This window comes from Pseudophryne corroboree, chromosome 2 (assembly GCF_028390025.1).
Source record: "Pseudophryne corroboree isolate aPseCor3 chromosome 2, aPseCor3.hap2, whole genome shotgun sequence".
In the NCBI taxonomy this organism is placed as follows: Eukaryota; Metazoa; Chordata; class Amphibia; order Anura; family Myobatrachidae; genus Pseudophryne; species Pseudophryne corroboree.
Genome location: NC_086445.1, coordinates 119,336,369 through 119,357,625, shown reverse-complemented (window position 1 = coordinate 119,357,625; position 21,257 = coordinate 119,336,369). Strand labels below are relative to the sequence as shown.

Below are 21,257 nucleotides of genomic sequence, written 5' to 3'. Positions count from 1 at the left end.
CTCCGTTTTAACCAAACAAAGAGGAATCCTTCCCTATTTTTTTCATATATCCCTTGTGATATAATTTCTTGAGACCGAGGATAAAGATACCCTGATAGGAGTTGAATACCTTCACATTCAGTGAGTTGTGGTACGCATTCTCTTTGATGATAGAAAATTTGAAAGATACCTTTATGTATATGTTTCAACTAAAAACTGTGTAAGTTGGGGTACGCATCCGACAGATCAAAAGATTCTAAAGATACCTTTATGTGATTTTTCATCATTCCACTATTGTGAGTTTGGGGTACGCTCCTGAAAATTTAGTCTTTCATTACTCTAAAGAAATTTGTCTGGTTGAAAGATACCTTTATGTGTTTCCACCCACTTGTCTCTGTGTGAGTGGGGTACGCCCTTCCATTTTCTAATATTGTGGAAATAATTAATTGGTGAAAGACGGGTCTACACATTTTTCCTTTAATTCTGTTTTATATGATCATTGGGATCACTATATGACTCCACGAGAGGGGGAAGAAGAAATCAGAGAAAACCATTGAGAACAAAAGATTCTAAAGATACCATTACGTGATTTCTCATCATTCCATGATTGTGAGTTTTGGGTACGCTCCTGAAATATAGTCTTCAAACACTCTAAATAGTTCTACCCGGTTGAAAGATACCTCTATGGGTCTCCACTTACTTGTCTCTGTGTGAGTGGGGTACGCCCTTCTATTTCCTGAATTTGTGGAAATATCTATTTGGTGACAAACTGTTCTACACATTTTTGCCTTTACTTCTGTTTTATATGATCATTGGGATCACCATATGACCCTACGAGAGGAAGAAGAAGGAATTAGAGAAACCATCAAGTTGTCATATGAAGGACATACCATCTCCTCACTAAAAAAGGGATGTATTTTATGCTATAAATACCTTATAAATATCCTATATGCGCCCTGTACATAGACAGATACCACCCCCTATTTTCACGTTGTATATTGTTTTGTAAAATTGGTGATTTTTACCTTGGCATCTGTTAGTGGACGGGCTGCATTGCGCCACACGGGCAAACAGTTCAGAACCAACCTTTTTTCTGTACCTCCCTGATGGTATTGCATGATGGATAAGTGCCTGCCTGCATTTCTCAGCATTGAGGACTCCATTAATCCTGACCAAGTACCCAACTCCATTTGCTGAAATGCAGCCACAAATTGCAGGGAACCTCCACCATAGTTCACTGTTGCCTGTAGACACTCATGATTGTACTGCTCTCCAGCCCTTCAGCCAACAAACTGCTTCCATTATGGCCAAATATATCACAGTTTGAGTCCAGAGTACCTGCTGCCATTTTTCTGCAGCCCACTTCCTATGTGTTTGTGCATAGCCTTGTTTCTACGTCGTGGGTATGGCTTTTGGCTGCAATTCTTCCAGGAAGACAACCTCTTGCCAGACTTCTCTGAACCGTAGATGGGTGTTGCTGGGTACCCCTGGTTTCTGCCAGTTCTGAGCTGATGGCATTGCTGGACATCTTTCGATTTCAAAGGGAAGTAAGCATGATGTGTCTTTCATCTAATGTACTAAGTTTCCTTGGCCTACTACTGTGTCTACGGTACTTTGCCTGTTACTTTGTTGTTCTTCAAAAGAGCTTGAACAGCACATCTTTACCTTGCTGATGCGCTATAACTACATTTTGTGTCTTGTTGCTGTGCTTGTTGTTGCCATGGTGTTTGACCAGTGACATGAAACAGTCTTCCACAACCTCACCTTTGTAGCAGAGTTTGGCTGTTCCTCACCCAATTTTAAGCCTCCTGCACAGCGGTTTCTGTTTAAGTTAATGACTGTATTTCAACCTGCATTTGAAAATGATAATCATTATTACATGTTTGGTATGATTGGTTAATCATACACCTGACTATAATTCTACAAAATCCCTGACTTTGTGCAAGTGTGGCTAGAAAAATTGATGCTTTTTTGAAGGCAAAGGGTGGTCACACTAAATATTAATTTGATTTAGATTTTTCTTCTGTTCATTCACTTTGCATGTTATTAATTGAAAAAGTAAACTGAATACTTCTATATTTGAAAGCATTCTTTGCAGCATTTTTCCAAATCTGCCTAAAACTTTTGCACAGTATCTGGTCAGTGTGGTGTGTGTGGGGTGAATGAAGACAGATTTGTTCTTTTGTGTTGAACGCATGGTGGGATAGTGGGAGCGCATTCATGCACTCACTATCCATTCATTTTGCATGGGGTACCTGCGGATGGGAATCGCGGTCATAGCCGGACCTAACCAGTATGATGCCCTAGGCAAGATTTTTACTGGTTCCCCCTAGCACCGCCACTAGTTCTGCAGGAGATGCCTGGCATGAGTCAGCTGGCAGCTCTGCTAACGTCGGGCGCCATTGTTTATGAAAATGCTACTTACTTGCATTACTATGTGGCTAGGGTGCACAAGCAGCTTCTGCTGATTAAAATTATATGCAGCATGCCTATATTCTGTGTTCGACTGCGGCTGTATCTGCATACGAAATGCTACATTACAGTGATTTCCAGGAATACACGTAGCATTTCGTATGCAGATACAGCCCGAGTCACACACAGAATATAGGCATGCCGCATATCATTTTAATCAGCAGAAGGTGCTGGTGCCCCTAAGCATACCAAATGCCCTAGGGCCTAGGCATTTGCCTAGTTTGCCTATGCCCAAGGCAGGCTCTAATCGCGGTAACGCAATATTTATCGCATATCAATTTCCCGCGTGTGTAAACATTGAACATATGTGGAATTTGTTGAAGTGGATGCAAAAATGGCTTATTGCCACATATTTTAGCAATTATTTTATATGGCCATCATCACCAGATTAAATATTTGATACATCTTCACAGTTAATCAGGAAGATAAACAGGCCCACATCGATTAATTCATGTGGATTCTACAGATTTGCGTACAGATGTAGCCACCTTTATCTTGAGGAGCTGAGGCGTTTGTCCCGATCGAGCATACGCAGCGTACTGGGGCGTAGGGAGGCGCGCCTAGTCACAGAGAGGCTATCTAATCGCACGGAGACAGACGTTTGGCGTTACCTTTACGTGTAATACCTGCGATCATCCACCAGATGTCGCTTTTTACAATCACCACTGCGCATGCGTGTGGGCTCCCGTAAAATATAAAACTGAAATACTGTATAGTAAAGACTACTTTACTAGTGCGTCTCGTTACGCTGAATCCCACAGACAAAGCTACATAAAACCAGTAGTGTACACTGACGCAAATGGACGTGTTAGAAGTTCATTATTGCCTAATGATATTAGGAATATTGTACAGTATGTTAGCATCCTAATCCCGTAGCCATTATGGCTTAATCAAAACTAATGGATTTATTCATCTGTCTGCGGCGAAGTGGTGAAGTGTTCTGCTTCCTATACTCAGAGTCCCTTGTTCGATTCCTAAAGTACTGTACAGTACGAACGCATGTTAGTTTTTTCCAGACACGTTATAATTTTTTTTATTCACATAAACCAGGGCAAAGCTGCAGGAGCAGATGTACTGTTAAGGTTCTATGCACCATACGGTACACATACAATTCTGTAGCAGGGCAGACTCAATCGACATGGCCACCGCCTGTGACTCCTTGCCCCATGGAGGCCCTCAGCTATGGAGCGAGTGATGACATAGATTTTGCGGACAACGGGGCAGTGCTGAAGGTGCGTCACAATCCCCATGCGTCACAATCCCCTCGCTAAAATACATAGGGGCGATGGGAATAAGCGAGGTCTATGCACATTACGGTACACCGGACTTGATCGCATAGCACACTGTCAAAATGGCCGTCGCCCCTGAACCCCCACCATGTGGCAGGCAGCGCTCGGAGATGGAGTGAAATATAGCAGTAGTCTTGAAGGCTACGGGGCAATGCTGAAGGAGCATCACAATCCCCTCGCTAAAATACACAGGGACGATAGGGATAAGCGAGATCTATCATTACGGTACACCGGACTCGATCGCATAGCACACTGTCAAAATGGCCGTCGCCCCTGAACCCCCACCACGTGGCAGGCAGCGCTCGGAGATGGAGTGAGAGATAGCAGTAGTCTTGAAGGCTACGGGGCAATGCTGAAGGAGCGTCACAATCCCATCGCTAAAATAACAGTACACAGAGGCAATGAGGTCCCGAAGAATGATCAAATAATAAATGCTGTATAATGTACAATATACATACCCAAAACAAGGAGCTTAAGCAACAGTGTGGTTCATTAAAGTCAGGGATGTGGTACAGTAAGTCAGCGGCCAAGTCCCCTAGGTAAGGGAGTATATGCAATTGCGGTCGAATTGCCGCAAAAGTAAAAAAAAGGGGCATTTTCGACCAAAAAAACATGTCGAATTGGATTCGACAATGCAACACAGTACTTTTCGACCAAAAAATGGACGTTTCAGATTCGATTTTTTGCAATTCGACATTTTTAAAATTCGACATGTCTGCAGTGGTAAAAATGCGGCTTTTTGACCATTCAATTGAAGAATGTCGATTCGACAACAGTGCTTTTCGACAGTAATTTCGTCAATTTCATTTCGCCTCACTTTGCTGGCGGAATCTAATAAAAAAATGTACAATTTTTTTTTTGTGTTTTTTTTTTTTGCTAATAGCATATCTATTTATATTAGAAGGGATATGTACTTGGTTTGTCTATTAGGATACACAAGTATTATTTATATATTTTTTAAAAGAATATTTTTTTTTTTAACTGACTAAAATAGAGAGAGCATGGTTTTCAGTGGGAAGGGGTGGGAATGGGTTAAAATCATGAAAAAAAATTGCGTGGGGTCCCCCCTCCTAAGCATAACCAGCCTCGGGCTCTTTGAGCTGGTCCTGGTTGTAAAAAAAACTTGGCAAAAAAACAAACCGCATTTACCCGGACCACGGACTGAAAGGGGTCCCATGTTTACACACGGCTGACCGCGGGTAACCTCACCGCTGACTGCAAAGTTCCCACCATTGAAGATAATGGAGCGGCTGTGCAATGCGCTGTCTGACAGCTCAGACGCGCATAGCCAATCAGGAGAGTGCCACGACGTGGCGCTCCCTGATTGGCTGAAGGGACCCTCTGTCACAGGAGTCACGGGGGTCTCAGCATTCGGGGAAAGAGGTCCCATGTGTAAACATGGGACCCCTTTCAGTCCGTGGTCCGGGTAAATGCGGTTTGTTTTTTTTGCCAAGTACGTGGATTACAAAAAAGAAGAGAACAGATGCTACACTGGATTTTGGTGAGTATAATTTTATTTTCAGATACCCCATGGATTCTACTGGTGAAGAGGACCGAACATCGTGTCAACATAGGTAAGTATGTGTGTGTCGGCATGTATGTAATAAACCTAGACCTAGATGGTGTCACTTTTGACATGGATAGTAAATGTAAAAAAAATTGGGAAAGTGTAAAAAAAAAACAAATTGACCTTTTGACCCTGGTTAATGTTTGGGCCTTGTTTAACCATTTGTTTACCACAGATACAGTGCTGTAGAGACCGGATACCTGCTGCTACAGCAGCCACCTGCTATAATATACTGTACCTGTAACTACAGTAACTTAAAGTACAGTAATCTACAGTAATGTACTGTACTTACAATCCCTTATGGCCTGCAGGCGCCTTGGAGTCCTGCGGACGAGGTCACTCCACCTCCTCTGCAAGGACCTCACGGATCTCCTCCGATTGTATGTTCGGAGGATCTCCCTGCTGGCCCTCCTGTACGCTCTGACCTTCTCCTCGTTGCTGGCGAGACTTCTGTCCCGCCAGCGAACGAGGAGACGCAGCTCACCGAGAGCATAAGGACGGTCCCTTACAGCAGCCATGACACCGTCCTTATGCGCAATGAGCGTCTCAGACGTCGTGCGTCTCAGACGTCGTGCGTTCCAGGCATTCAGCGTTGTTACTGTGTGACAGTTTCCCTTAGTTTTGAATATGCCCTTTGTTTGACCACGGTATTTTCCACTGTCTCGCCCTACGCCCTTCACTCCTGGGAGCCTGCACATGTCCTGTGCAATACACAAACGCCGAAGATCTACAATGCCGCTGTGTAGTTGCATTTAGCGTAAAGAATCGCTCCTGCAGATGTACTCTGATTTATATGTAAGAGGTGTGCACCCTTCCATTGACTGTCTTACAATGAAAATAAAGTAATACAGTATATTATTAAAATAAAAATAAAAAAAGAAGGCACATCAGGTCTCGAACCCTGGATCCCCAGCGTGGGAGGTGGGAGCCTTCATCGCTAGCCCACGACGCCTGATGAGAGATTCCCAAATTCATGTGTAAAAGTACAGCAAACAGCGCCCGGCCCCCTCCCCATTGGTGTTGGTTTATGCCTTAGGGGACTCGGACGCTCGCATTTGTAAAGCACAGTATTTTCCACCACCTCCCGCTAGCCCATCGCCCTTCCCCCTGGGAGCCTGCACAGATCATGCAGTGGACAGGGAGGGAATTCAGGTCCTGTGCAATACACAAACGCCGAAGATCTACAGTACAGTACTGTTTTACTCACTCAGAATACACTCATTTCTACTCATTACCGCTGTGTAGTGGCATTTAGCGTAAAGAATCGCTCCTGCAGATCTACTCTGATTTATGTGAAACTTGTGTGCATCCTTCCATTGGATGTATTAGAGAGAAAAAAAAAATATTAAAGTGAATGTCACGGGAACACACAAAAAAAAAAAGGTTGGCACTTCCTTCCTATTGGTGTTGGTTTATGCCGTAGGGGACTCGGACGCTCATATAATTGCATTTCAAAGGCACGGTATTTTCCATCGTCTTCCCCTACCCCATCGCCCTTCCCCCCTGGGAGCCTGCACAGATCATGCAGTAGATAGGGAGGGAATTCAGGTCCTGTGCAATACACAAACGCCGAAGATCTACAGTACTGTTTTGCTCAATTAGTTGCGTCAGAATACACTCATTTCTACTCATTGCCGCTGTGTAGTTGCGTTTAGCGTAAAGAATCGCTCCTGCAGATGTACTCTGATTTATATGTAACTTGTGTGCACCCTTCCATTGACTGTCTTACAATGAAAATAAAATAATACAGTATATTATTACAATTAAAAAAAAAAGAAGGCACATCAGGTCTCGAACCCTGGACCCCCAGCGTGGGTGGTGGGAGCCTTCATCGCTAGCCCACGACGCCTGATGAGAGATTCCCAAATTCATGTGTAAAAGTACAGCAAACAGCGCCCGGCCCCCTCCCCATTGGTGGTGTTTTATGCCTTAGGGGACTCGGACGCTCGCATTTGTAAAGCACGGTATTTTCCACCGCCTCCCGCTAGCCTACCATTCCTATTATGCCTTAGGGAACTCAGACGCTCATGTACTGTATATGTATTTTAAAAGCACAGTGTTTATACATTGTACTGTACATTCTTCCTTTTACACAATTAGTTGCGTCTCCATAGGTCACCATCTTTTTCCACCGCCTCCCGTTATGCCTACAGTATTAACATTACAGTCGTCACTAACCAATTGCCAGAGCTGTAGATCAATCCGCCGCTATACTGTACGATCGAAAGTACTGGATTAGTGGAGCATTAGCCCACCCAGTGGTGGAGATGTGTAATGCATGCTGAGTATCTAGAATCGTCTCAACGCGCCTGCCTGTGATTAAACTCCGCTATCGCCTTAGCGCGACTAAACGTCCGTCTAGGCGGAGAATCGGTCAAGATAAAGGTGGCTACATCTGTAGTTTATATCAGAACCCTTTGACTGGGGACAGAAATGTAACGTGATGCACATTCGTATGTAACATGAGTCACATGTCAAAATTGATTTTAAGTCTAGTTTGGTTAACATCTGTTTTTTTGTTTTGTGCGTCAATCATAAGTTTAGGGTCTTATAAGTCTATGGTATAACAATCATATCGTAACAATTATTAGGGCACCAGGTTTGAATAAATATATTATTAGAATCAGCTTTATTGGCCAGGTGTACTCACGTACACTAGGAATTTTTTGTGGTACAATGCATGGATATAAGTCCCCTCAGTTGCTATGTCCATTCTGTTGTAACATGAATCAAGCATATAAACATTAAAATGTAATTACTAAGAGTGTACATTTTTTTCCTGCTTCTAATCTTTAATTCTGACTACCTACCCCAAAAACTATTGTTATATTTTTAAAATGTGAATTTCAGATTCATTTCTGTGTGTGGTGCATTTAAACTTCTACAAATGTAAATCAACACAAAACACAATTTGGTTGTCCCATGTTTGTTTTTAAAGAGTTGCCAATCTATTAGTCTCAAGGGGGAGAAATCTATAAAATCTCGGCGAGAGATAAAGTACTAACCAATCAGCTTCTAACTGTCATTTTACAGGCTGTGTTTGGAAAATGACAGAAGCTGATTGGTTGGTACTTGATCTCGCTCCCAAAGTTTGATACATCTCTTCCTCAGGCAGAAACGATTTGCAGCATAAGGCCAGATTCTAGATGTTTGTTTTTTTTTGCTTGCATTTTTTGAGTGTCCATGAGTTCTAAGGACAGAAAATATTAGCGTTTTCAAAAACCATAACTTATTCGAGGTCTATGAGAATGCCGAATATCATCAGAGGACCAGTGACATCAGCAAGTGGGGACAAAGTACCTCAGTGATGTCATTGATTCTTAGGGGATCAATTTGTAACTTAAAAAAGTGATCCAGTTCACAAAATATTAACTTGTACTGTATACCTAGGTTGAGTCGCTGCTTCGGGATCAGTACGAAATACCGCCGGACGGGATCCCAGCGCTCGGAATACCGACACCGGGATCCCGATTGGCACAATCCCGACAGGGGGGCGAGCACAACGCAGCCCCTTGCGGGCTTCCTGCGCTCGCTACGCTCTGCGCACTAATTTATTCTCCCTCTATGGGTGTCGTGGACACCCACAGAGGGAGAATATGTTGGGATTGTGCCGGTCGGGATCCCGGTGTCGGTAGTTCGACCGGCGGGATTCCGTCCGGCGGGATCTTGACCGCATCCCGCTGCTTCCTGTCTTCCAATGTATGAATATGGCTTCAACATTACACTAAAATAATTTCCCAAAATCCGTTTTACATAATTAATAGATGTGTCAAACTACTAGGACGACGATGATCAACTAAAACCTATGAGCTGATTTGTTTGGTACGCATGTACTTTGTACCTTTTCTATTCTTTTTTTTTTTAAATAAGATTATTCACTAGTAATCCCTGTCAGGAACTTGTTCTTTGATCTCAGATTTGCCTTACCTGTTACACCATCCGGTGTACCAATGGACAGCTTACCCCTATTTGTGATAGTGCCTTATTCTTTTGTTTCTCAATGCAATACTAATTAATTGTGAATTCCAATTATTATTTTTATAGTTTGCGTTTATTGGAAAAGTTGTCATAGACCTGCAATCTTTTATTTAAAGATGAAGACAATGCTTGTTATAGGTGAAATTGTTGTCTTTATAATTGTCCAGTTTTAGATGTAGTATGTAATGCTGATCTCATAGAAAGGTGAGTTCCAAAAGAAGTCATCTGTCATTGTTAATATGTAGGATGACAGAGCGCCTACAGAGGGAGACGAGATATGCTTCAGAAGATGTGTCATGGCTTTCCGTTTTCTTCTGGAGGGTATAGAGAACTGTTTACGGGGAGGGAAGTAGGATATGAAGAGAGATAAATTGGTCCAGTTGTGCCCTTTAGTACAGGTGAGGCGGCTTGTTGAATGGGATACCAAGCAGCTGAAGTTACAGTACTTGAGGCAATATAGGTTTCAAACTGTGCTCATCTTTCAGCGGATATAAAAGTGCAGGTAAACATCACTTTTTATTGATGATTCCTTTTTGTTTTGTGTGTCAGATGGTTCTTTTTGAACTTTGGTCTCCAAGGGGGCACAAAACATTCAACTTCCACCTTATTTGGGGTTTAAACTTTTCTTTCAGTCATTTAAAAGGATATAAGATCACATTACTGCCCCTATGCCGTTTACATTTGAAGAAACAAATGACTGTCCACAAGTTCAAGGTCAATAAAGGTTTTTATTTCTGTATGTATTTTGCTGCCTTGTTTTGCATTTAATCTTTCTGTGCGGGGTACACTGGGATTCCACAGGGATAACTGGAGCTCAGTTTGTAAGTTGGTGCTGCGGCTCCCTCACCTCCCCCGGTGGCGCTGTATACTCCCGCGCCCTGGTTGCCGGGTGCTTGCAGTGGAGGGCTCCGGTTTACTTCAGGGCACACACACTTGCCGCTGCTCTCCAGGATCGCGTGGCCGCACAGCTAGGGAGGAGGTTAATATGGTCCCCCAGACGTGACCCGCTGAAAATCGCGATCCGGCGCGGTCTCCAGGAGACGGGCCGCGCGCGGTGGCGTGGACACTTTGGCCGTACAGGGACCTCACTAGATCACCAGGGCAAGGGCACAGGTCGGATTAGGCTATAATCCGTTTTAAATAGGCCCGCAGTACCCGGTGGTGAAGTCCAGCAAGGGGATAAGGTGCTGACCTATAGCCCCTCCCCCAACCCAAGGCACCATTTACTGCAAATGTTCCCGCCCCGGTGCTGCATCTCTGTCTCCCTCACTCCCTGTCAGCGTTTGGGCGCCATTACACACATGCTGAGCTGACTCTGGGACTGCTGGGCAGTGTCTCCTCTGTAAAGCCGCCTGCATCATCAGCGCTGTGCATTTACAGGACTCTTAAGTATTCTACATGTCTTAGTGTTAGTTAAGAACAAGTGCATACATTCAGGGATATTTAGTACCCTGGGCTATACATCCAGTCTTTACTGTGCGTTGTTATATCTATATAGCTTTACTTAGTAGTGCAGTTACTTAGTATTGCTAGTCCAGTGCAGTTTTATTGTTTGTAGTAATTTCTGCATTGTACATGTAACTGTGTGTGTGCCAATAGCTGCTGTGTGATCTCCATTCCGTGTATCTCACACATATTGCTATCCCTATATTCTGTACCCTGAGGGGGGCTAAGTGCATCAGGGTTCTCATATAATATAGTGTTTCACAGAATATATACTCTTTTGGTATTTTTCTTTGTGTATTACAGTCACCAAATCCTCCGTGTGTGCTCTGCTTGCAGTCACACCATACAGGGGGATTGTCAGGTATTTTGTCTGCCTATATTGTACTGTTTCACCCTACGGTTACGCTTTCATACAATGTCAGCTAAACAGGGTGATAGTTCCATGGCTGATCCTGCACCATGCAGTGCTAATGCCATGGATTTCTCTGAGGAAAATATTGCAGCTGAGGGTTCAGGTACTAGGGGTTTTATACCACTCAGTCAGTCTGCAGCAACGGGGGCAAATCAAGACCCGCCGTGGGCTACCTTCTCTAATTTACTGACTACGCTGGTAACTAGACTTGCGCCCCCTATGGGACCTCCTGTGCCATTACAGCCACATATTGTCCCTGCAGTTAATCCGCCATGGGCAGATACTCTGTCATCTCAGTTACAGCAATGAAATCAGTCTTTGGCCAAGCAAAATCCTAACCCTCGCCTGCCTAAGACCAAGGGGTCATCTAAGCAGTCCATTACTTCCTCACAATCCACACATGTTTCGGATACTTCATCTGATGAAGATGGCACATATACTGACCCCTCAGACACTGATGCAGATGCTTCTGATGGGGAATCTATGACACAAGTGGATGTTCCTGACCTCTTGGAAACTATCAGGCTGATTCTTCAAATTGATGATGATGAAGAACCCCCAGCTACCGCTAAGAAACCAGATAAGTTCAAGCGTCAGAAGGTTACTAAATTAGTTTTACCCCATTCTGACCACTTAGTTGACATACGTCAGGAATCCTGGGAGTATCCAGGAAAGAAATTTTCCCTGTCTAAAAGGATGCTAGCTTGTTATCTCCTCGCTGCAGAGTTAAGTAAAAATTGGGAAACACCGCCGCCGGTGGACTCACAAGTCGCACGTTTGGTGTCATCTGCCTTGCCTGTCACTACCGTCACCTCTCTGAAGGAAATGACGGATAAGCGTGTGGAGGGTTGCTTGAAGTCTATTTACACTCTTGCTGGAGCTGTGCACAGGCCTACTATTGCGGCCTCATGGGCTGCTAAAGCTATAGAAGCCTGGGTTCAGGAAGTTGAGGGGAACTAGCGTATAATTTTCCTGATAATGCAAGACAGTGTCTTTCATACATTGTTACAGCCTCTCATTATGTTCAGGAGGCGGCATCTGATGCAGGTATCCTGGCGGCCAAAGTGTCTACTACGTATATTCTGGCTCACTGGATCCTCTGGTTGCGGTCCTGGTCTGTAGATCTGGACTCTGAAAAGACCTTGGAGGTGATCCCTTTTAAGGGAAACATTCTTTTTGGGGAAGATTTGAACAAGATTGTTGCTGACTTAGCATCAGCTAAGACTACATGTCTGCCTAGTACTACTCCTTCGTCTCTGAAGGCTAAGAATACTTCCTTTCGTTCCTTTCGACCTCCAGGTAAAGCAAAGGGTCAGGCTTACCAGAAACAGACTCGCACTTCCAAATCCGCTGAGCCCAAACCAAAGCGTGCCTGGGCCGCCTGTCAGTCTGCTTCCAAAACAGACAAGCCTGCTGCATGACGAGGCGGCCTCCCCCTGGGGGATCCCAGGGTGGGAGGCCGACTTCTACGGTTTGCCCAGGTATGGTTACAGACCACTTCCGATGCCTGGGTGAGGGAAGTCGTCACTCATGGATACGCTATCTCTTTCAAGAAACGTCCCCCTTGCCAGTTTTGCTCAACAAGCATCCCGTTAGTTCCGGTAAAAGCAAAAACTCCATTTGGTGGTGCACTCCCTCCTGGATTCAGGAGTGATAGTGCCAGTGCCCCTGGCTCAGAGAGGCAGGGGTTACTATTCAATGTTGTTCCTAGTTCTGAAACCGAATGGGTCTTCCCGGCCCATTCTCAACCTCAAGTCTTTGAACAAGTTTGTGAAAGTTTCCAAATTCCGTATGGAAACTCTTTGCTCTATTGTTCTGGCTTTGGAGCCTGAGGACTATATAGTATCTCTGGACATACAGGATGCTTACCTGCATATTCCTATTGCAGTGTCGCATCAGCAATACCTGCGGTTTGCTATTGGCAACCTACATTTTCAATTCCAGGCCTTACCTTTTGGTCTGACCTCGGCTCCAAGGATCTTCACCAAGGTCATGACGGCTCTGCTTCGCCGTCAGGGTATCGGGATCTTGCTGTATTTGAATGACTTATTGATTCTGGCAAACTCTCCAGAGGTTCTCCTTCATCATCTGGAACTGACTGTCCAATTCCTGCAAGCCCACGGGTGGCTCATCAACTGGAAGAAATCCTCTCTGGTTCCTGCTCAGAGCATGGTGCACCTGGGGGTATTATTGGACACCCACAACCAGCGGTTGTTTTGGTCTCCGGAGAAGGTCCTGAAACTTCAGGACAAGATAAGATGCTACCTATCCCGCCCACGTGTGTCGATGCACTCGGCAATGCAAGTACTGGGCCTCATGGCGTCTACTTTTGACATGGTAGAGTACGCTCAACTTCACTCCCGCCCTCTCCAGAGGTTGATTCTTTCCAAATGGGATGGTTTGCCTCACCAGATCAGAACTCACATGATCTCCTTAACTCCGGAGGTTCCCCTGTCACTGACCTGGTGACTGCAGGACCAGCAATTGAGCAGGGGTCGTCCCTTCTGAATCTCCAACTGGGTCCTTTTTACGACAGATGCCAGTCTGCAGGGTTGGGGCGCGGTGTTGGAGCAACACTCTCTTCAGGGTTGGTGGACCAGGGAGGAATCTATCCTTCCGATAAACATTCTGGAATTGTGGGCAGTGTTCAATGCTCTGAAACTGGCCCTGCCTCTGGTACAGAATAGGCCTGTTCAAGTACAGTCGGACAACACCACCACGGTGGCGTACATAAATCATCAAGGCGGCACTCGAAGCCACATGGCAATGTTGGAAGTGGCAAAGATTCTTCGCTGGGCGGAACGCCATCTGCCAGCCATATCGGCAGTGTTCATTCTGGGAATCCTCAACTGGGAAGCGAACACTTTCAGTCATCAGGACGTACACACCAGAGAGTGGAGCCTTCATCCGGAATTATTTCTACTACTCGTGGACAAGTGGGGCCTTCCAGATGTGAACCTGATGGTGTCTCGACACAATCACAAGGTTACAGTCTTCGGAGCAAGGACAAGGGATCCTCAAGCAGCGTTCGTGGACGCACTGGCAATTCCATGGAACTTTCGGCTGCAGTGTGTGTTCCCTCCGGTGTCACTCCTGCCCAGGGTAATAAGGAAGTTCAAGCAAGAAGGAGGAATACTACTAATCGCTCCAGCGTGGCCCAGACGGCATTGGTTCTCAGGCCTGCAGGGTCTCTAGATAGAGCGTCCTCTTCTACTTCCGCAGCGCCCAGACCTCCTTGTTCAGGGCCCTTGTGTCTACCAGGGTTTGGCCCGGCTGGATTTGACGGCGTGGCTCTTGAAGCTTCCGTACTGAGAGCCAAAGGTTTTTCTGAGGCGGTATTTCAGACTATGTTGAAGGCCCGTAAACCGGCTTCTGCTCGGATTTATCATAGGGTCTGAAATTCTTACTTTGCCTGGTGTGCGTCTAACAATTATGATGCATACAAGTTCAGTACTGCCAAACTTTCGGCTTTCCTGCAACAAGGCCTGGACTTAGGCCTTCGTCTGACCTCCCTCCAGGTTCATATTTCTGCCTTGTCGATATGGTTTCAGAGAAAGATTGCGACTCTGCCTGATGTTCATACATTCACTCAGGGTGTTTTATGGATTCAACCTTCCTATATCCCTCTTGTGGCTCCTTGGGATTTGTTGGTTGTTCTGGATGCCTTACAAGAGTCTCCGTTTGAACCTCTTGAGTCTGTGGACCTTAAATGGCTTACTCTTAAGGTCTTGTTTCTGCTGGCTATTGCCTCTGCTAGATGGGTTTCAGACTTGGGATCCTGTTGGTCACCCTTTCTGATTTTTCACCATGACCGGGTGGTTCTTAGAACTCGTCCTGGTTATCTGCCTAAGGTGGTGTCATCTTTCCACCTTAAACAAGAGATTGTGGTTCCGGCCTTTACCTCTCCAGGTTTATCCTCCAAAGAGTGGTCTTTGGACGTGGTACGGGGCTCTCCGTATTTAGGTGAAGAGAACAGCTTGGCTTAGGAGATCTGATTCTCTTTGCTCTTTTTGGTTTTCACAAATGTGGCTGGCCTGCTAATAAGCAGACCTTGGCCAGATGAATTAGAATGGTGATTGCACATGCTTATGTACAGGCTGGCCTTCCAGCTCCTGCTACTATCAAAGCCCATTCTACTCGGTCTGTTGGACCTTCTTGGGCGGCCTGCCGTGGTGCGACCCTTGAACAATTGTGCAAGGCGGCTACGTGGTCCTTAGTGAACATGTACATAAGGTTCTATGCCTTCGATACTTCCACCTCCCAGGATGCTTCCTTTGCTGCCAGGTTCTTGTGCCCGCTACAGTGCGTCCCCTCCCATGAGGAACTGCTTTAGGACATCCCCGATGCTATCCCTGTGGAATCCCAGTGTACCCCGCTGCAGAAAAGGAGATTTATAGTAAGAACTTACCTTTGTTAAATCTCTTTCTGCGAGGTACACTGGATTCCATAGGGCGCCCACCCTGACGCACTTGGCTTCTTTGGGTTTGTATGGCATTAGCCGCTGGTACCTTCTCCTGTTGTGAGATTGTAGTGTATGTGGCTACTAACTGTTGTCGTCTCTTTTACCTGCTACTGCATTGGACTGGTTAACAAAACTGAGCTCCAGTGCCTGGAGGTGGGGATGTAGAGGAGGCGGTGCTATGCATCCTGGGAACAGTCAAAGCTTTTAGCCTGTTGGTGCCTCATATCAAGATCCAACTCTATATCCCGATGTTATCCCTGTGGAATCCAGTGTACCTCGCAGAAAGATTTAACAAAGGTAAGTTCTTACCATAAATCTCCTTTTCCCCTAATTGCCTGAGAGCTTTCAAGTGGGCGGGGACAGTATAATCTGTAGCCAATAGGTTTATTGGACTCGTCACAGCAGCACATAGTATTTGTGTTTATGGGAAATGTTGCTGTTGTGGCGGGAGACATTTGTGGAAATGAGTGACTGCACATGCCAGGGAGAATTTCGTGCCAAGAACGTGTACATGGTTTATATTAGGAATGTACCCACAACAGGACAATGCAGTGACAATCCTGTGAAGCTGAAGCAGAAGTTTGTGGCACATAACAAATTCCTCTCTCAATTGAACTATTCAGCTAAATGTTGTACAGATAGTAGGCATGGTTTTACAATTTATTAGAAAAGTTCTTTCTGTTAATGATGTTTAACTGATCATATATTTTTGGAAAGAAACCTAGTTTAACAAAACTGGAATTTTCAATGGCATGTTCAGAATCAAAAAGGTCATTTGTTTGTAGTGACTGGTGTGTGGTCATTTTCTGGTTGTTACAGAGGGCGATTTATGAAAAGTGACCCGTTTGGGTGCCCAAATGGCACTTTACGCGATCGCGCCCATTATTTATGTTGGGTTTAGCTGCTTTACGCTAAACCCAACACTAATGGGCGCGATCGATGCGATAAATAACATCAATTGAATATTGCGCCTGCGACCTCCCATCACTTTAGACAGGAGATTGCGCGGCGATATTAATTGAATTCCTCCCAGAGACAGATGACATTGAAAATAAGACTTATGGGCCCTACACACTGATAGATCCGCCGCCGAGCTAGACTGCGGATACGGCAGACGGGCGACCCGGCGGCAGGGGGGGCAGTAATGGGGGGAGTGAAGTTTCTTCACTTTCCCCGGCACCTGGCTCCATAGCAGTGCAGGCAAATATGGACGATCTCGTCCATATTGGTCTGCATGCACAAGCGATAGGGCACCAGCGATGAACGAGTGCGGGGCCACGCATCGTTCATCGCTGGTGCCTCCACACTGAAAGATATGAACGGTATCTCGTTCATTAATGAACGAAATCGTTCATATCTTTCTGTATTATCTGCCAGTGTGTAGGGCTCATTAGTTGTGGTTTTATCCTATTCTATAGGATTATTAGGGGAAGAGTTTGTGGGGGTGGTCTTCAGTATGCCGACTGTCGGGATCCCGGCCCACAGTATACCGGCGCCGGAATCCCGACAGCCGGCATACCGACACTTTTTCTTCCTCGTGGGGGTCCATGATCCCCCTGGAGGGAGAATAAAATAGCGCCGCAAGGGAGCCCGGCCGCCGGCATACCATACTACACCTGTTTGTGGTGTTATTAGCTGATTCTAGGCAGATAGTACTTCTCTGATCTGGACCACTCTCCATATTTCTCTGTTTGTGTGTGAATTTACTGCATTGGTCAGCTCACTCAAATGAAGACCACAAGCAACATGAATATGAAATACCGGGAGGGTTCCCTTATAGGCTTTTTTTAAGTGTTTTTTTTTTCTCTTTGTTTAAACCAGCCAACCCTGCTGAAATACCTCTTTGATTTACAGTATATGGATTTCTTTTACATTCTAACATTTCTGTCATCCAAACAAATATTATTATTATTATTATTTTTTTCCGAAAATGGTCTTTATTCTGTGTATACAGTACTGTTTGTAACATTTTAAATATGATCTTTGCTGTGGGCTCTAATCTCATCACCCTGAGAGTTTGTCTGTATCTTCTAAGATGTTTGTCACATGTTTGTAACGGCACAATAGATGTAGGAGAAATAATAATGCATTACTACCATTGCATCACCATTAAATGTAACAGGCTACCTGAAATCTAGGAATATAGCATGCCCTATTTCTATTAACGCTTGCAGTTGATTGTATTTATAAAAACACATTCCTGAAATAAGTTTAAGGTGCTTTTTCTTTAACATTCCCAGAGGGTTTGTGGGAACGAGTCCTAAATATAGGGGTGAATCTGTGTTTGATATTTGTAACTTCTAGTGCTCTCTGATTTTAATAGTGCTAGGCCTATCGTTCTGCTACATGTCTAAAGGTGCATACACACAGTGAGATCCTTGCTATGACCGATTTTGACTATACTATTTTCCTTGAACTCTCCCAGAGACCAGAAGCAGCGATTTTGACTTTCTGTACTTTCCATTTTGTCTATGTACGATTTTGACTAAGTGCCAATTTTGACTATACTTTGTACTAGATAATCAAGATTGACTTGCCTGCATAGTCTATCTAGCCTTGCGATACCGACCCTGCGGGAGTGCGCATCGAGATCGAAGCGGTATCACAAGCTGCCTAACATCTTGAGATTTCCACTAACTTTCCTTGCGATTTTGACTATATAGTCAAAATCGAAAGGAGAAATCTCACCGTGTTTTCACACCTTTAGTGTGTGCCAAACTGTTTGATTTATCAAAACTTCTAAAGGGGACTTCTAGTGGAGAAGTTGCCAGTTGCAACCAATTAGCTCCACTTATCATTTTATAGACTGCACTTGATAAATGATAGCTGGATACTGATTGGTTGATATGGGTGACCTCTCCACTTGACCTGTTTAGAAGGTCTGATATATTGTCCCCTAAGCATCGGATTTGGTTTGTTTGAGCTAGATCCTGTATTATTTTAACTAGGGCTTTGAAGCTGTTTGTATTAAAGGTCTATTTACCAGCAAAGGCTGGTTCCTTTTATTTAGTACTCTCTATTTGTTGGAAACATTTAGATTTATGATGTGTTTACAGCTTTGTTTTTACCTTTTTATGGTATTCCTTTGCCTGCGATGTTCCGTCGCTGACAATGTTGTAATATTTTTACCTTTCATTGTTTGCTCCAACTGTGATTACCTTTCCTGATGTCATGTTACTGTATATTTAATTTCTCTCATTCATTGTGTTGCAGAATGAGGAGGTTGTTGATGAGGCGCGGGAGAAGCAGTCGCTCCGGAAGCAGCGTTTCATACAGTTTGCCTCCCTGGATTATGATGGAGAGTATTACATGACCCCACGTGACTTCCTCTTCTCTGTCATGTTCGAGCAGGTGCATCGTAAGTCACATTACACAGTCAATTATTTGGTATATGGGGACAATTGCTGGGTGTTTTTCGTTTAATTTGTTGGAATGTTTAAACTTCAGACCTAAACCATTCTTCCAGAAAGGTAGGAGACAGCGCCACAAGCTAAAAGCATGTAATTCTGTAAGGACAGCTGGCGAGCCAGGCATGTTTCGTTTTCAGCGGTTGCGCATACTAACATAGCATACCATATGTAACAATGACCCAATGACCAGCGTGGAATAGTCTATCACAAGTTTCAGGCATACAGTATTCCAACAGTAGGGCCAATGCATTATATCAGCAGATGCTGCAGAACTAGTCTCGCTATACAATAGAGATTGTAAAGCCCAGGAGAACCCTTCACATTATACAAGCAGGAAGGAGAAAGAGGAGTGGGACAGGCTTCCTGCTTTGTGAAACATTTCTCATTTGAACCATCAGTATATTAATTCCGTTTGCCAGTGAGTAACAGCGTTATATAACTTGTGCCTGTAGAAGGATGCCATCATGTCCTCATCTAGTACCCTCTAGTAGCCTTTTATCATCTCTCGCTGAATTTATAGAAGGTTTTGTTGTGGGAGCATGGAGTCATGAATGAATATTAGCTATTGCTATTACTACTGCCATGTACACCCTAAAATGTACAAATTGTTAAAATAGTTACCCTTTAATGATGAGAGCAATACAGTACACAGTGTAAACATAATCTCTACTTGTGATCACATCTGCTTACTTAGTTTTGGGTCTTCTCTGTAAATAAGAAGAATTCTAGCATGAAGAAAGCACATTATTGTATTCCTACCTGGATTTTCCTCTGCGTCTTTACCTGTAACATGTTATGCTCGTCACAAAATCACGCATTCCTTAATCTAGATAAACTGTAAAGGGTGGTCACATTGGGAGTGTGTTTGAGCACAGCTTCAGGGAGTTATAAAAGCAGCTCAGAACACGAGCTGTCAGCACAACACGAGTCTTTCTCATTCCATTGGGAAAAGGGTATAGGTGGCAATGGAGCAACACTTAGCACTGCCACTACTCAGAAGAAATGATGACGATCCAACAGGGCAGAACGTGATATAAATGTAACTACAGTGAAGTGAAGTCTTCTTTTAATAATCCTCAGGGAAATTATTAAGCTTCCTTGTAAATTATATGCATGTATGGAACTTATTTTCTGCAGCGGGGTACACTGGTATTCCACAGGGAATAACATCGGGGTGTAGAGTTGGATCTTGATCCGAGGCACCAACAGGCTAAAGCTTTGACTGTTCCCAGGATGCACTGCACTGCCTCCTCTATAGCTCCGCCTCCAGGTACTGGAGCTCAGTTTGTAAATTGGTGCCTGCAGTGCAGGTCACTGACAGGTGGGGCTGCGCTAGGCAGCCCTGAAAAGAGCTTTTTAGAAGACTTCAAGGGCCGCAGCACTTTCTATGTCTTTATGACATGCTGTGCTGCGGCTCCATCACCTCCCTCAGCGGCGCTGCATACTCCCGCGGCCGGGTTCCCGGATACTTGCAGCGGAGACGCACCGGTTTTCAGGCACACCACCGCTGCCACTCTCCAGGATCGCGTGGCTGCACTAAAGGAAGGAGGTAAGATGGTCCCCCTGGTGAGACCCGCCGGTAAATCACGATCTGGTCGTGGTCCTAGGAGACGGACCGCGCCGCTTGCATGGACACTGTGCCGCACAGGGACCCCTCTATATCCACCAGGGAAAGGAGCACAGGTCGGTTTTACTAAAATCCATTTATAACAGGCTCCACAGTATCCGGTTATGAAGTCCAGCAGAGGGGATAAGGCGCTGACCTGTAGCCCCTCTCCCAGCTTCGGGCGCCATCTACTGCTGGTGTTCCTGCCCTGGAGCTGCAGTTCTCGCTCCCTCACTCCCTGACAGAGATTTTGGCGCTATTACATAGCTGGGCTGATCTCCGGGACTGCTGGGCACTGTCTCCTCTGTAAAGCCGCCTGTATCATCAGCGCTGTGCATTTACAGACACTTAAGTATTCTACATGTAATTTTAGACAGTGTTAGTTAAGAACAAGTTTACCACTACCAGAATATATTGTACGAGTATTCTGATATATACATCCGGTCTCAGACTGTGCATTGTTTATATATATATATATATATATATATATATATAATATTTATTTATTTATATATATATATATACAGTTGTGCTCATAAGTTTACATACCCTAGCAGAATTTGTGATTTTCTGGCCATTTGTCAGAGAATATGAATGATAACTCACAAACTTTTCTTTCACTCATGGTTAGTGGTT

General features: G+C 44.6%; 1 protein-coding gene across 2 annotated transcripts in view; it reads left to right on the top strand.

The window, feature by feature from the left end:
• MICU2 (mitochondrial calcium uptake 2) overlaps positions 1-21,257 on the top strand; it is a 535,492-nt gene that overhangs the window by 262,844 nt on the left and 251,391 nt on the right. For both annotated transcript variants that reach the window (XM_063951667.1, XM_063951666.1), the window contains exon 2: positions 18,819-18,963. In XM_063951667.1, the coding sequence (XP_063807737.1) occupies positions 18,819-18,963 (145 nt within the window). The remainder of the gene's footprint in view (positions 1-18,818; positions 18,964-21,257) is intronic.